The sequence below is a fragment of the Lagenorhynchus albirostris genome, chromosome 16 (genome assembly GCF_949774975.1).
Source record: "Lagenorhynchus albirostris chromosome 16, mLagAlb1.1, whole genome shotgun sequence".
NCBI lineage: Eukaryota > Metazoa > Chordata > Mammalia > Artiodactyla > Delphinidae > Lagenorhynchus > Lagenorhynchus albirostris.
In genome coordinates, this window is record NC_083110.1 from 68,473,475 (window position 1) to 68,488,724 (window position 15,250).

Consider the following 15,250-nt stretch of genomic DNA (forward strand, 5'->3'; position numbering starts at 1 on the left):
AAACAGATCAACCAAGAGGCAAACCAAACTGAAGATTCTCCAACAAAAATAACCCAGAAGGTTAACTTTTGTATTACAAAGATTGAGGTTACTGGAAGAAGAAATTACAGGAATGAGTGAATTACTATAGACATGTGACATGGAATCCTTTGTAATACATCTTAGGATATAGAGAGATGTCATTCACTCATGAGCCATTTATTTCAAATATACACTTCACTAAAAGTGGGGTTAAAACAGGAAGAAATGCAAGCAGTGCAGATACTGTGATGGTGAGGAAGACATAACCAGTTTGGGGAAGATCCCCAAACTGCTACTGTCTCGAAATTGAGCTCCCAGTAGAGACCAGTGGCTCAATTTACTTTTCAACTAATGAGTGGAACAGTGGAAAGCGATGTAGTGAAAATTAAGAGGATATTTTTGTAAAACATAGAAACAATTTTTAGGTGCGAGGCTAGTCTGATGTATTGACAGGATGTTTGACAAAATCCTAGTTCGTATAGGCCAAATTTTACAAAAGAAAGGAAAAGTAAGGAGATGCCAAATATTATTCATATATTTATATAGAACTCCATTTGATTATGCAACCATTAAACTTTGACTGTAAATACTCAGTAGGTTTCAAAAGGTTTCCCCAGAATCTTGGGCACTGGATCCTGGTTGGGCATTCTTTATGAAAAAAGTTGCAAACATACAACACTGATTTTCAAGGTTCGATGAAACTTCATTTATATGTATTTTTTAAAGGCAGTCCTATCTCAGTGGTATGAAGCCCATTGAACTTTCCTCTGTTCAAAGTTCTAGGTAAGTTTGGAATGCAAAAGACAAAAACTACTACAGATTCCAAATATGTATGCTAACATTAACATAATGGGTAATTTATTAAACCACTTTCAGTAGCTAAAAGAAGCAAAACAATGTACTTCTGACGGAAAAATAATATCATGACTTCTGACGGCCAATCTTGCCTTCACAAAGATTGTGAGCTGACCCTAAATATTAAGATACTGATGGGTTCTGATTTTTCCAGTTCCTGATGGCAAATTACTATTTGTACCATGACAGCAAAGCTTATAGCACCAAGCCTAAATTGCAAGATGTCTCTGTGGGCTACGGAGGTGGTTAGTTAATTACACACTGCAGAAAGACCCTCCAAATGACCCAATTTTTCAGCTCCCTGAAAAGTCCATAAAAAGAATCTCCACACTGGAGACAAACAGATAAAATAAAAGTACTCTCAAGAACACTGTGGTTCAGTCTTTAGGCTGAGAAGGTAACTAGATTGCCATTGTGTTAGACAATGACACTAAACCACAGAGTGGTATCTCAGAAGGTACTAACATAAGGGTAAAATTAAAATTTTTGTCAAAACAAGACAAAACGAAGCAACTCAACCCTTATTCCTTCACCCTCTGCCTCCCATCCCCCTTCAAAAATTTTAGAGAAAATGTAAACCTTCAATAACAATCCTGGCATCTCCCATACAAAGCTTTTGAAAGGCCCTCTAGGTCAGGTCCTGCAATTTAGCGTTTGTCGGCTGTGAGCATCTCAATTAAAAGAGCATGAGAAATGGAGACGAGACAGAGGCGACAAGGCTACATTCTGCACGGTGACAGGACACCAAGACACAGACCATGTCAGCTCCTACCTGGAACATGGAAATGTTTAGGGGCCTGAGCGTAAGTTGGAGTGAGAGGGCGGCTGTCTGGCCGATAAGGGAGAGGGGAGTTCCGGCCGCTGGATGGCTCATTGCCTCCAATGAGAAGAATGGAGAAAACAAAATGAGAGAAGGGAGAGCAAGAAAGAAAACAAAGCTAGCATAATAAAAATTCAAAATGAACAAACCGGAAGGAGGTACATCAAAAAGGAGAAACCAAAGAAACAAACTCAGTTCATCAACTTGGCTCACAAAGGTGACTGGTATAAGGTTGAATTTTCCAAAAGAGAGATTTGAGTTCAAGTGGAACTAGGTTAAAAGCAGTGAGCGGTAAGATGCATCATTCCAATGGCATGCGGTTGAAGGCTGTGAGCTGGCAGCAAACTGATTAGATGGAAAGTACATTAAGAAGAATGGAAAGTCACTTGCTAATGATTCAGGGTCAGTCGTCAGATGGTTTACAACCCAAGCATGTAAAGGGGTGGGATATGCAAACCCAAAAACAATCACTTCCAGGCACAATGGCAGAGGCTGGCAATCAGAATCTATTTCTCTGAATGGGAGGCTGAGTCTGGGAACCTGTGTGGTCCTTCCTCTGAGCAACACAAAGTGCCTTCATTGCAGCCTATGTTTCTGTTGCTTCACTTTGAAATACACACAGTAGAGTCAGAGCCCTTTCTTCCAGGTACTTTGGGACCACTTACACTTCTCTCTACCTTTCTCTTAAAAGAAGCTCTACCCCGTCTAAAAATTCCATCAGTGAGACATTTACTGAGCATCTACTATGGCTGGGCAGTGAGCTTCAATTGAGGCTAAGTAGGTGAATGAGATGTGGTGCCTGGCTGCAAGGGGCCTCATCAGGGTCTACCTAAGGAGACAGACTTATAAGCGACAAGTACACGTAATACCACATAAGTGCTTACTCGGGGGTATGCGAAAAATTCTATGGCACTCACATGAAGGTACCATTGATTTTTCATGAAGGCTACAGAAAGATGCTAGAATTGAGTTGGTCATTGACGAGTAAGCTCACCAGGTGGATGGGTGGCTGGAGGGGTGAGAAGGTCCAGATTCTAGGGAGCTGGAACATCACGGGGAAGGAAGGGCCACGGTGTGTGGGAGCAACAGGACGGGCCTCTGTGGCTGGGCAGCACGGCGTTCTTGGAGGTGGGAGTGGGGAAGAGCCTGCAACGCGCTGCTGGGCTTGGCTGCAAAGGCCTCAAGGACCCCCCCATGGCCACCATCATTCCCTCGGATAAGAACTGCAGGGTGAACTGAGACTTGTGCAAAATCGGAAAGAGATCAGCTCTTACCCTACTGTCCTCCTTCCCCACGACTGAGCGAACATCCGTGCAAGAATACACCAGAAGATATAGGACTATCAGAAGTTAATGAATTAGTAAGGTAATTACTTTTATGATTGAGCTGTAAGGGTTCTTTACATATTCTGGATAACAAGTTTCTTATCAGACATATGATTTGCAAATATTTTCTCCCACTTTTTGGTTGTCTTTTACTTTCTTGATAGTGTCCTTTGAAGCACAGAAGTTTTAAATTTTGATTAAGTCCAATTTACCTATCAGTTAAGGCTAACAATTTTAAATAAATCACAGATCTTCAGAAAATAGAGCAGGAGTCAATTTTTTTTTTTTTTTTACTTTGTCGTAAATTTTTTTTTTAATTGAGCTATAACTGACATGTAACATTATATTAGTTTTAGGTGTACAAGAGCCAATTTCTTCAAGTAAATCAAACTGTTCTAAATCTGGCCAGTAATGCATGAAAGATGTCAATTGCTGGAGTCTCAAAATAACACGTTCAATAGGGTTTTAATTTTCTGATATGTATAGTTTTAGATAACCAGAGCACAGATCTGTACCAAATGGGCAGTAAGATATTCCGAATATGAGATCTGAATTTGTTACTGTCTCAGATTTCGAGTCCGGGTTTTTGGTTATCATGTTCTAAAACTTTTGTCCTTTTTTCTTTTTTTGTTTCAAGAGTCAGTTTAGCATCTGGCTCCCCATATATCATAACGCTGACTTTACTAGAGTGAGATATTAGCTCCTAAAAATTATGAAGCTTCACCTACAGCCGCTGATCTATTAAAGAGCCCATTTAAAGAGAGAGTGACGTCATTTCCTATCACTCTCCTAAAGAGAAATAACCAGCTCACGTCTGAAAAAATTAATATAAAAAACGCAGGTAGAGGCAAGCAGGGGGAGGAAGAATACAGTTTACGTTTAGAAGAAAATCCTGCTTTAACCCTAAGGCTGAATCAGAACTAGATCTCATTTACCTCTGTGTGTTCAACACAGTGCCTGGCCACGACTAAGGGCTTAATAAATGTCTGTGGATGAATGACTGAAGTAGGCCAACTAATTAATTCTACAGCAATGAATGACCTAATTTAGTGAGAACCACTGCAGGATCAACCATCATCTTTCTCTTAATTATAGGCAGCCGGATGCTAGGACACAGCAATGGGATCACAATAGTACCTTTTTTCTTTTTTTTTTAAATAGCTTTCCCTAGAGTTGGTCCTTAATAACCCCAATTTAATTGTTTCACTTCAGAAGAATTCTTTACTCCTACAAACATTAGAAATTATTCACAAGAGTAATCCATAATTAAAAAACAGAATAATTCTTGTGGGCTATTCTCAAAGGAAGTTCTAGAGAGACTCAACTTTCTTGCTTTATTTGAGTTTTTTTTTCTGAAGACCTTGCCTATCTTGAACACTGGTGCTACTGCTTTGAAACCATACTGCTCCCTGCCCTTAATCCTGCACCTCTAACCTTCCTGTACTTGTAGAACATCAGATTTTCGGGGGAGAGAAATGTTCTCACAGGTTTTATTTATAATATCCAATCAGATGAAACTCCATTAAATTTGTTCTGATAGTTACTAGCCAGGGTCACGCACACACAAAAATAGCTGCATATATGGGACATCAAGGTTTAAGGTCATTAGAATTAGTATTTGCCCAAGTATTCTATCATTAAGATGCTCTGCTGCCCAGTGGCAGTAGAAACCCATCACTTCCATGGTTGACGGCTCTCAAAGGCTATGGAATGACTGTCTGACTTCCCAAAGGGTGTATTCTGGTTGAATGCTGTCTCCAGTTGGGCAGAGTTTTTTACTTAGCAGCATATCTTCGGCAACCACTGACCTTTCTAGTGGCTAGAAAAAACGCTAGTATGTTCAAGTCTTTGTAAGTAGATTTAACTCTATAATCATTTAAAATCTCCCACGAGACATTTGAAAACACTAGGTAAACAGCTACTCAGCAACACACCCATCTAAGTGATCCTGCATAGTATGATTTCTACACATCACAACGGCTCGTTGGGGAAAAGGTCTCAGGGTACATAATGTTGCTAGGTACCAAATTCTTAGTCCTTGAAATGCGAAAGGCATTAAAAATTTTGGCATTAACAAAAAAATTCTCAAGATGAGGCCTTTTCTAAGTTAAACACCCTTTCTTTAAGTGATAAAACGTTTCACTCTATCCTGGATGGAAATGACTGCTGAAGGCCCTAAAAGGTTATTTTCGTGCTTAGTTCATTACTCAGGCAAAGTGATGTATAAGCCACCAGATGAAATATCATATACGGAAGGTATCATCGTCATCATCATCATCTATCAGCCTGGTGTTGACATTGTTTAAAAATAACATAATAGTGTATATATCATATCATAGTGTATATATCACACTCATAGCCATTTTGTTCCTTTAAATAAGTCCTTGCATTGGTTCATCTAAGTTGTTAGTGATCTCAGCTCCTGGGGTGAGAAGCTACTGTATATATAGATATACATTTCTTGGTCTTCATTTTCAGCTCCTTCCAAGTCAGCCCAATAGGCCAATTTTTCAGTCCTTGGGAGATCATTCACTGGAAGGATTCCCACTGTACTTAAATTCAAACGCTCTGTCCAACTTTTATTCTTCTTTTCGCCACCATGAGAGCCTCAGTGACAAATTCTAAGACAAGTCAATCTAAATGGCAATGCTTGTGTCTGCTGTGGGAAACGGCTGGCAACACTTAGCTTCTGGACTCTAAGTGCTTATGTTCCAAAATATAAATTCTGAGGGGACCTTAAAGTTAGCAGCAACTAGAATGTCGTGACAGTTTCAAGATTACTGGTCCTTGTCTAAAGCTTCAATAAACGTTATGGTTTCCTTCAGCAAGTGTCAAATACATATTTGCATCATAGCAACTCATATCTATGGCAAAACAAGGAAGATTTCTTTCAAAGAGACTTAATATATGTAGCCCTCCTGTTTGCAAATCTGATTCATGGACACAGAAGGAAATATCTAACAGTATTTCAAAGGTAAAGGAAGAGAAACTGTGCAAACATGGCACAAAACCCAAAACAAGGTGAAAATAGTTTTTCCAAATAGGCATGCACTTGTCCAAATGGCCCAACAATGATATACTGATAGAGAATGAAGCTGCAAGGAAGGTCAGAGAACAGAAATAAAAAACACAGTGTAAAACGAGATGGGCATTACAGAAAATGGATGGGGAAGCCAATGAGATAGAGAGAAAGCTGGTGATGTGCATCTCAGCTCTACACCCACGCAGGTGTCCTCAGCTCTGTGGACCCTGAAGGCCTGGGCCACATGCGTCTGAAATAAGGGCCAAGAATTGGACTTGGGCAGTGGGAGGTGGGCTTCTGGCTGCCAGAGGGGCAAGGGGACCCCTGTTTTCAGCTACACCTTCCTGAGATGGACATCCTACCCTGGGGACCTCAAGCTCCTTGGCTTACATTTGTTTTAAAAATAATTTCCCTGAGATTGCAAAACAAGCTCCAAGATAAAGAGTGAATGTTCAAATGAAGAGCCATGGAAAACCCTGGGAGACTTTGCTCTTTAAAGATATCTTAGATGTGTTTCTCTAATGGCCATACGTTCCCCCTGGACTGGAGAGGAGTTTCATGTAAACGGATACATGTCTTTCAAAATAACTAAGACGTAATTCTTTGCAGAATCCGTATTTAGCTATTCAACTAAACTAGGCTTTTAAAGCAATATCTTTAATATACAAATTCTGCATGATCGATTTTGTAGTTTAGCAAAAAGCTGATTTTAAAACTAAGCATATACTGTTATGCACATTATATTCTGTATCTGAAGTATATAAACTATTTCATCTGAACAAACTGTAGGCATATATCCAGTAAAAAGAAAATGGGAGAGAGACCATTAGATATTTTTTAAGCGTAAGCTCGAAGTAACAAACTATTGCTTTCTATAATTTAAACCTATACTATTTGACTGTGTACTTCGAATTCAGACTGAAAAAAGAAAAGACTGTGTATCTACACTTTTAATAAAGCATTATTTAGGCACGCTGAAGTACTGTAATTTTCCTAACCACTTATTATTTCTATTGAAAAGTTAATTTTGTAGTTTAAATGCCTGAAAGTAGCTGTTTGTCTTGGCCTCCATAAGAATGCAATTTTCTAGTTAAAAAGAGATGGAAAACAAAAGTTTGCTTTAAAAATTATACTTCGTGTATAGCATTTAGGCCGAAACACACCCCCCTCATAGGAATGAGGGATGGGAAGGCTTGGGGTCTATCTAGTCCTGGTGCTGCCACTTCCTAGCTGTGAGTCCTTGGCCGGGTCACTTAACCAGGGCCTCAGCTCTTCATCCACCCCCATGCCTGCCCCCTGCTACTTTACTTCATAGGGCCACTGTGAAGAGTGATGGACTGATGCAACCGGAAGTGCTCTAAGAACACCATGCCAAGGGGGAAGTCACAGAGGGACCAGAGTTGAGTGCTCACTACACACCAGGGCATTTCACCTTGCCAACTACTAATAGGCGCTTGCCATGTACCTCTATAAGGATGAAATCATGAGCCGCAGCAGCTGCTGACCTTCAACACTCCCTGAAAGGAGTTCAGGGTGGAGATCGGGAACGAGGCACTCTGTGCTCTGGGGAAAACTGACAGGACAGGTCTTCAGAGAGTTAGATACTTTCAGGAGAAGATTTTATGAGCCCAATTCTTGCATCTCCTCATATCTAGAAAAGCACTAAAATCCTTCATGGTGACATCTGCTCCTCGAGACTAGCAGAATCCTTCTGCAAAAAATATGTGCTTGATTGCATGGACTCCCCCTTCACCAGAATCACATATATACTGACCTTCCCCCTACCTCTCTGGAGCAGTTTCTCAGAGCTATCTGCAGTGCTGTCTCCCGGGCTATAGCCCTCATTTTGCCCCAAATAAAATTTAATTCACAGCTCTCACGTTGTGATTTTTTTTTTCAGTTGACAACCTCACACACCCCAATACCCTAGGAGAGGTTTCATAGATGAGGCAAGTGGCACTCAAAAGGTTAAGTCTACAATCCAAGGTCCCATAGCTAGCATGTGACAGAGATTATATTCAAAGCCGGGACTCCAGTGTCCACATGGGTGCCCATCTCGCCATAAGGCTGTGCACAAGCACGAGATATTGAGTCTTGATATTTTGTGATGTGTTATTTGTATAAACTCTGTATAACTTTATAGAGTACATGACATTTTTCTTCCTACACAAAGTAGCTTTCTGAAAGATGAAATATATAATAACCGAATAAGGCAGTTTACATTTTAATGAATTAAAAAATGTATTTTCCCTTGCATATTAGAAACAAAGAAACAAAAATCTTAATTTGGCCAAGGGCTTCTATATTAAAGTCTCTTTAAAATACATCTCTGAAGTTTTTTTCAATAATTTCTTATGGTTTTATAGACATTCTCTAAAGTATCATCTTGACATCTAAATAATAAAGGTCTTTCCTCTCCCAAATACTAATTAGCAGTAATAATTTTAAATAACCTGTCAAGAATTTTAGAAAGTGCTGCACCTGCTGAAAAATTTCTTTGCTAGTGGCAAACGGTATGTGTCTTCAAATAAGCTTGTCAGCAATGTTATTTTTACAGCACAGAAAATGCTAAAATCGCATGCTTGTAAAATGACTGCAAAGGAAATTCAGTCAAAGAGCACAACATTTAGGCTGCTTGAGAAAGGGTTAGTGATGTGAGCTCTTGGAACTCGGGGTTAGAATCCCTTCGGTCTGTCTTAAGACCCATGACAACATCTGTGCTTGCCTGCTACTCCCTCCTTAAGGTATTTTCTTTGGTTAATTTGGTTCAAATCAAGACTACGGAAAAAGCATCCTCTGGGAGCTCCTACTTATTTTAAATTTGGGGCTCTTGGCTCGATTGAGAATGGCCACGGAAACATAACAGACAATGAGAACAATGGGAACGGCATAGAGGGAAGGGCAGAAATGGGCAGGAACAGAAAACAGAAGGCAAAGTCCCTGTTCTCCATCATGCAGACATCAGGACAGGTCAAAGGAAGATTACTCTAAGGGTTGTCTCAAGGAGATAAATTTAAGTTACGTTGCCATAGATCTTTCATACCGTCCAAACATTTTAATATTGTTACGTGGTTAAGTGGTTTATCACCATTAAGACAACTTTGGAACCCCTGTTGCTGAATACTGTTGTGTTTTTGCTGAGCCATAACACATATGAAAACCAGGAAGATATATATTATATTTTGCTTTTGACCAGAGAAAAACAAAATAATAATATATATTTTTCTTAAGCAGTAGCTAACAAATCTCAGGGTCTCAAACATATTTCCTGTTTCTTCATCTAGAGCCCTTTAGAAATGACATATTTCTCCTAACGAGAGATGCTATGCCAGTTCTAAGACACGGCTGGGTGTAGCCATGACACACGCAGGCATGCTGAGAAGTCCAAAGCTCGGAGCTGACTCTTGGAGATGCACCTTATTAGCCTTCCCCGGGTGCTAATAAATCTCTGCTATGCAGGGTGCTGCCTGGAGAAGCCTGCCTCCTTACCTTTGATATGGGGAAGGAAGTGGTGTCGGAAAGGGGAGTTGGGGCGGGAGTCGCTGTGGCCGGAGCTGAGGCTGCCGGTGTGCAGGAAGGACCTCTGCACACCAGGAGACAGCAGCTCTGTGCAGCAAGGATCAGGGGCAGGACACGGTGCAAACAGAAAAGAAGAGCACAAATTAACACACGAGCAGGGACAACGCCATCGTTCCAAGGGAGAAAAAAAATAAAGAATGTTAATCAAGAGTCTGAAAAAGGAGGAAGGAAAAGGGGTTAAGAAGGCACCTACGAAGGGTTACACAAAGTGGGGAGAGTCTGCAAACAGGTTCAGGTCAGTACAGAGTTCACTCTCCGAGGATAAATGGTTTTAGTGGGAGGGAACGGCCACCAGAAGGTTCTGTCAGGATGACACCAGCTACCACTGAGCCAGGACTGGGCACGTCACTTAGACTCCACCATAGCTGTTTTTAAAAGGCACCTGACAAAACAGAACCCCCTGAAACACATGTACAAAACCGACAATCATTTCAAGAACCTTGCAAAGAAATACTTATACGTAAGGGTCAGATTCTTTGTTTTTTAAGCTGCAAACATCTCCTACTGCAAGTTTAATTTTACTTTTCCTATGTAGAAGGGAAATCTGTCTGTATCCCCTGGATAGCAAAGAGCTACCTGTGATCCTGAGAATTGGGTAGTGGTAACACCAGGGGAGCTGGAAACTCAGTTATGGACCATTAACCTAAGCCCAGACCTAAGGACGTGCGTCATCCTCTGGTATCTAGAACGTGTGGAGTGGATACTCTGAGGTGCTCTGTGCTGACCATGACTATGCTAGCAGAGCCCCATCTCGGGGCTCATAATTATGAGCCCTAACAACTGACATCACGCATGTCCATAACGTATTGTGAAGGGGGAGGAGAAGTGCTTAGAATGGGGAATGTTCTACAGGCTCTTGGCATCAGAACCATGACTAGAACAGAGGAAAACTTTCTACTGCCCAATGAGGACATGACCTTTTAGGGAAACAATGTCCCTGGCTGACCACTCCCTTGCTATCCAGGGATTCTCTCGAACAACAATTTCCCAGTGAACTTCGCATCATTCTGATAAGGGTACGGCTGCAGTATCAGGGTATACCCATACGTAGGGGTGGTGGCATAAAGGATTTCTCATCACTCAGACAGAAAATGGCATAAATCCAAACCCAGAAGTAAAATGAATATCATCGTACATGAAAAATAAAAGGAATTTCTTTCCTGAAAAATTTTCCTTTAACGTAACTCAACAGATACTGAGTAAATATTTGAGTCTAGAGAAAACTATACTTTATTGAAGGATCAAAAAGTAAAAATTTAATCCTCTATAAGCATTAAATCCATGGCTTTAAAGAGAAGATTGCAGCCTTTTTACATTCTGTTCATGTCCTTTGGTTTATATTTTATAAAACACGTTAGCATATGAATGGGCTTATTCTCATCAGCCTGCACAGAAGCAAGAGGCTTAAAATGAAGTCTTCATAGACATATATCAACACCAAGTTTGTTTAGAAGGACAAAATCTTCCTTGGTGAATCTGTTTCTCAGGAATCCTCGGTCTGTGCTGGGATCTCCATGCTTTTTCTACTCTACATAGGAGATACCCACTAACAGTAAAAGGGACTACGTTCTGCCGAGATAAAGGTAAATGAGGTCCACTACTCTTAATATTCCCCATCATAGCACACCTCTAGTGTTTTTATATTTTCCAAGTCTGATTCAAAATCTTAGGTTGGAAGGCATCTTAAAAGTTACCAAATACAACCCCGAGGTTGTATATGAGACTTCTTCCTAGCAGGTTCTTAACCAAGCATGCTTAGTAATACCATGTGCCCGGATGGGGGAAACATAATAAACTCACGAGTAAATGACTGGATTTAGATTTTAGATAAGCCTAAAAGGCACATCACCGTATTTTCTTTTGGAGATCTCCATTTTAAGTCTCAAAGTGCTGAGATTTTCTTCAAGTCTGAAAAACCCAAAAAACCTCCTTTGCTTCTAGGTGTTCACTGTCAAAATGTAATTATTTAGTAAGTCATAATGAATACAACCATAAAATGACTCTTGTTTTGAGAAAAGAAATAACACAAACTACAATGGAATAGGAGTTTGCAAGTTTTTCTGGGAGAGGGGCAGATAGATTTGGCAGCCAGATTTTTAAATACGCTATCAGCGGTGGGGAAAACAATCACATAGAAACACGGATGACTCTATAGAGAGTGAATCCCGGGAACAGGTGCCCTTACCAGGTCTGTGAAAATGCTGGGGAGAGCGAGACGTGGTTGGAGTGTAGCTGTGACGGCTGTACACAGGGGAGTTGATGGAGCCCTGGCTGGTGGACCGGTGGATCATCCGGTCCCGCCCATCCTGGTACCCCTGGAAGCAAGTGCGAGAAAGTGGGAGCACAAGGCATACATGCAGGCTGTTGTCAGGTTCAAGTGAAATCAAGTTGCACCAAAGTCACCCAGGAACTATCCCGTCTACCTGTTCATGTATACACTTTAGGGCCATATTCCTTAAGTAGGTATGCAAACAAGCATTCCATGGTTAGTGCTTTTTGTTCAAAACCTGTAGTGCTTGCCTTTACCAAGATTTTAAGATGTAAAAAGGATAAACTCCAGTGTTGATAGAGCTCTGGGAAAAGAGGGAATAATTCCAATGACCACGCTTATATTGTTCTTTTCAGTTTAACGAAGTCTGTTCACATAGGTTGTATCATCAGATCCGCATCATAAAGAAGGTAGAACACATGGTATCACCTCCCTTCTTCACAAATGCAGAATGTTTCAGAAGGTTCCACGCAGGTAAGAGACCCGTGTGCAGGTGTGTGCAGGTGGAGCCTGCTTCAGAACCAGCCTCCTGGCTCTCATCTCATCCCTGGATCCAACCACCAACCCACACCATCCATGCTGTTGATCTGGTGATGTTTTACGTCGATTTTCCTGGAGAACAAGCCTGTGGTGGCCTCAACTCCAGTAATTCTACTTCTACTTTAGGAAGCAAATTCCGAAGAGAAAAAAAAAATTTTTTCAACGATCTTTAAGTGGAAAATTTCCTCAGACATTTATAATGCCACCATTTATAAAGACAAAACTTTGTATTATGTGCTCAACAAAACCGGGGAATAATTAGGTTATGGCATATCAATTTAATGGAATACAATAGCACCACCAGTCTGTCACCATGTCCAAGTCTAGAAAAGAATATTGTAGGTATAAAGTATAAAAAAAATCATACACACACAAACATAACATAAAACTTTCAAAGAATTAGAAGAGTACAAGGAACGTTTTACATTTTAGGAATTTGTGGCCCTATGAAGTTTCTACTAGCACAAGAAAAATAAAAGTTTGAAAGAATGCATGAAAAAGGACTAAATTAAAACCTCAAAAACTATGGACGTGCGCAATTTGAGAGCAAGAGGCAAAAAAACTTTGATTTTATCCTAGTTGTGGCTGTAACAATAAATTAAAACAGCAACAAAACAAAATTCCCCCAATAATGTGCCTCAACCTATTATTACTATTTCTATTATTGACAAGTCGTCAATAATAGAAATTAATTCTTCATAACTTCAGTTGAAAACGATCAGAATATTCATAGAAATTAGTTATTCATAGCACTCGGTCATAAACCACAATACTACAGAGATCTTACCATCTCAAATTATAGCGATTACCTAAGATCAGGCCAGTTTTATACAGACTATCCAGACAGTTACTTAGCTTTAAGACAAGACAACTGATTTTATTTATTAATTATTATTATTATTTTTAGAAGGGGGTAGACCTAACCCCTGAGGAGTTTGCTCACTGGATACATAAGGAAATACAAAATAATAAGAAGCACACTGAACAAACAATCCCTTGATTGTTACTACCTGTAATAGCTTAAATGAAAGTGCTGGGTTAGACCTGGACCATGCTCAGGTTTGAGGTGGTCTGAGCTTAGGCCACCCTCCAAGGGAAAAATTATGCTGGGACAACAGAAAGTGTCTCTAAGACCTCTGGTCACCAAGCACCTCTGTCACTGTGGGTGACAGCAAAACCAAGACACTGCTGGGATCAGGGGTATAGTGTGAAGGGGCTGTTTCATTTTATAGAACAGTATCATCAGCTTCCTGAAGAACCTTTAATAAAATGGGTTTTGGGAGCGTCACTAATTTGGGGGCTCTGTCTTTGGTGCTGGGTGCTGCAGAGGGGAAGAGCATGTTTGGGTTGTTAGGGGACCCGTGGCTCACTATGGAACCATCACTGACAGCTCTACGTGATCCAGATACGCAGGAGGTTATTCCCGAGGGAACAGCCAGCCTGGTGGACTTGACAAAAGCCACTATAAGGTCCGTCTACCCTGAGAGGGGGGACAAGACTCTTGATTTTAGACTAAGAGAAGTGGCCTCCCATGATGATGGCTCTGCTGATAGAAACACCATGACCACTGCTGGCCATTTCAGATAATCAGTAGGTTAGGATTCAGATCGATCAATTACAGATGAGAGGAGAGAGACCAACATCGGGACAAGTGGTCCCCATTCTCCACTCTCTTTCCTACCACTCAGAGTGCAGGGTAAGGCTGGTTGTATTCCCTAGTCTCCATTTAGAAAGAAATTTACTTCTGGGTCTTACAGTCATATCTTACACGTAAGGAATCCTACATTCATCATAATCTTGTACACGGGTTTTCTGTCCTTTTGCAAAAATGTGAGTCTAGGAATATGGTCCAAGTAACTCCCCAACTCCACCCATTACAACTTCCAAAAACGGTACTTACTTCTGCTGATGGAGTAGGAGACAAAGTCCTTGGAGACTAGAAGAATAAAAGAGAATTAAAGTCACAACGTTTATTGTTAGCTCATTTTCAGTTTTAATTAGAGTTGCTTATCAGAATCCCCTGGAAACATTATTCAAGCTGCACATGCCAGCACCTCTGCCCATTCCCCGTCTTCTGATTCAGTAAGTTGAGAGCGGGGCTCAGACAGGTACACAAGGACAAAGCTCCCCCGAGACTAGGGCACATGTCTCTGCTTAAGACGCATGGGTTTTGGAAATATGTTGTGATGCTTTAGGTGATTAACTTAGAGAAATTGGAACTACTTCCCCTATATGCTCAAACTAGGCTGTTTACTACTATGAGTTACAGTTTCTACTGAAACACACAGTTTGGTAAACACAGTTGTGGACTAAATTATAACCATAGTAATCACCTGATATGTTACGATGACCAGGTCCGTGGCATCCTCCCCAGTGGCCTTGCCAACCTCAACACCATTCACCTTCTGGCTTTCATCTTTCCAGGCACACAGGCTTCCTCAGGGCAGTCAGCAGACCAACCCCTCTCTCACCTCAGGGCCTTTGCACTTGCTGCACCCGCTGCCAGCAGTGCTTTCCACTCAGACACCTGCAGGGCTCACTCCCCATCCTCAGTGAGGTCTCTACTCAAATGCACTACCACACAGTAACTTCCGTGAGCCTCCTGCTTAGAGTAGCAACCCGGCCCCGGCATGCTTTCTCCTTACTCAGCTTCATTTTCCCTCACAGCTCCATCACCCTCTAAAATTATGTTGTGTATCTGTCTGTTTATTATGTCTCCCACATTACACTGCAAGCTCCATGAGGGCAAGGACTCCATTCATTTACAACCAAGTATTCCCAGCGACTGGAGCAGCTCTTGGCACATATTAGGTGCTCAA

General features: G+C 41.0%; 1 protein-coding gene across 4 annotated transcripts in view; it reads right to left on the reverse strand.

The window, feature by feature from the left end:
* Positions 1–15,250, reverse strand: part of ABLIM1 (actin binding LIM protein 1) — a 227,776-nt gene that overhangs the window by 18,367 nt on the left and 194,159 nt on the right. For 2 of the 4 annotated variants that reach the window (XM_060127222.1, XM_060127220.1), the window contains exons 12-14: positions 14,332–14,367; positions 11,808–11,937; positions 1,649–1,753 (exon numbers count right to left, since the gene is read on the reverse strand). In XM_060127222.1, the coding sequence (XP_059983205.1) occupies positions 1,649–1,753; positions 11,808–11,937; positions 14,332–14,367 (271 nt within the window). The remainder of the gene's footprint in view (positions 1–1,648; positions 1,754–11,807; positions 11,938–14,331; positions 14,368–15,250) is intronic. The other 2 variants (XM_060127223.1, XM_060127221.1) reach the window with 1 other exon arrangement.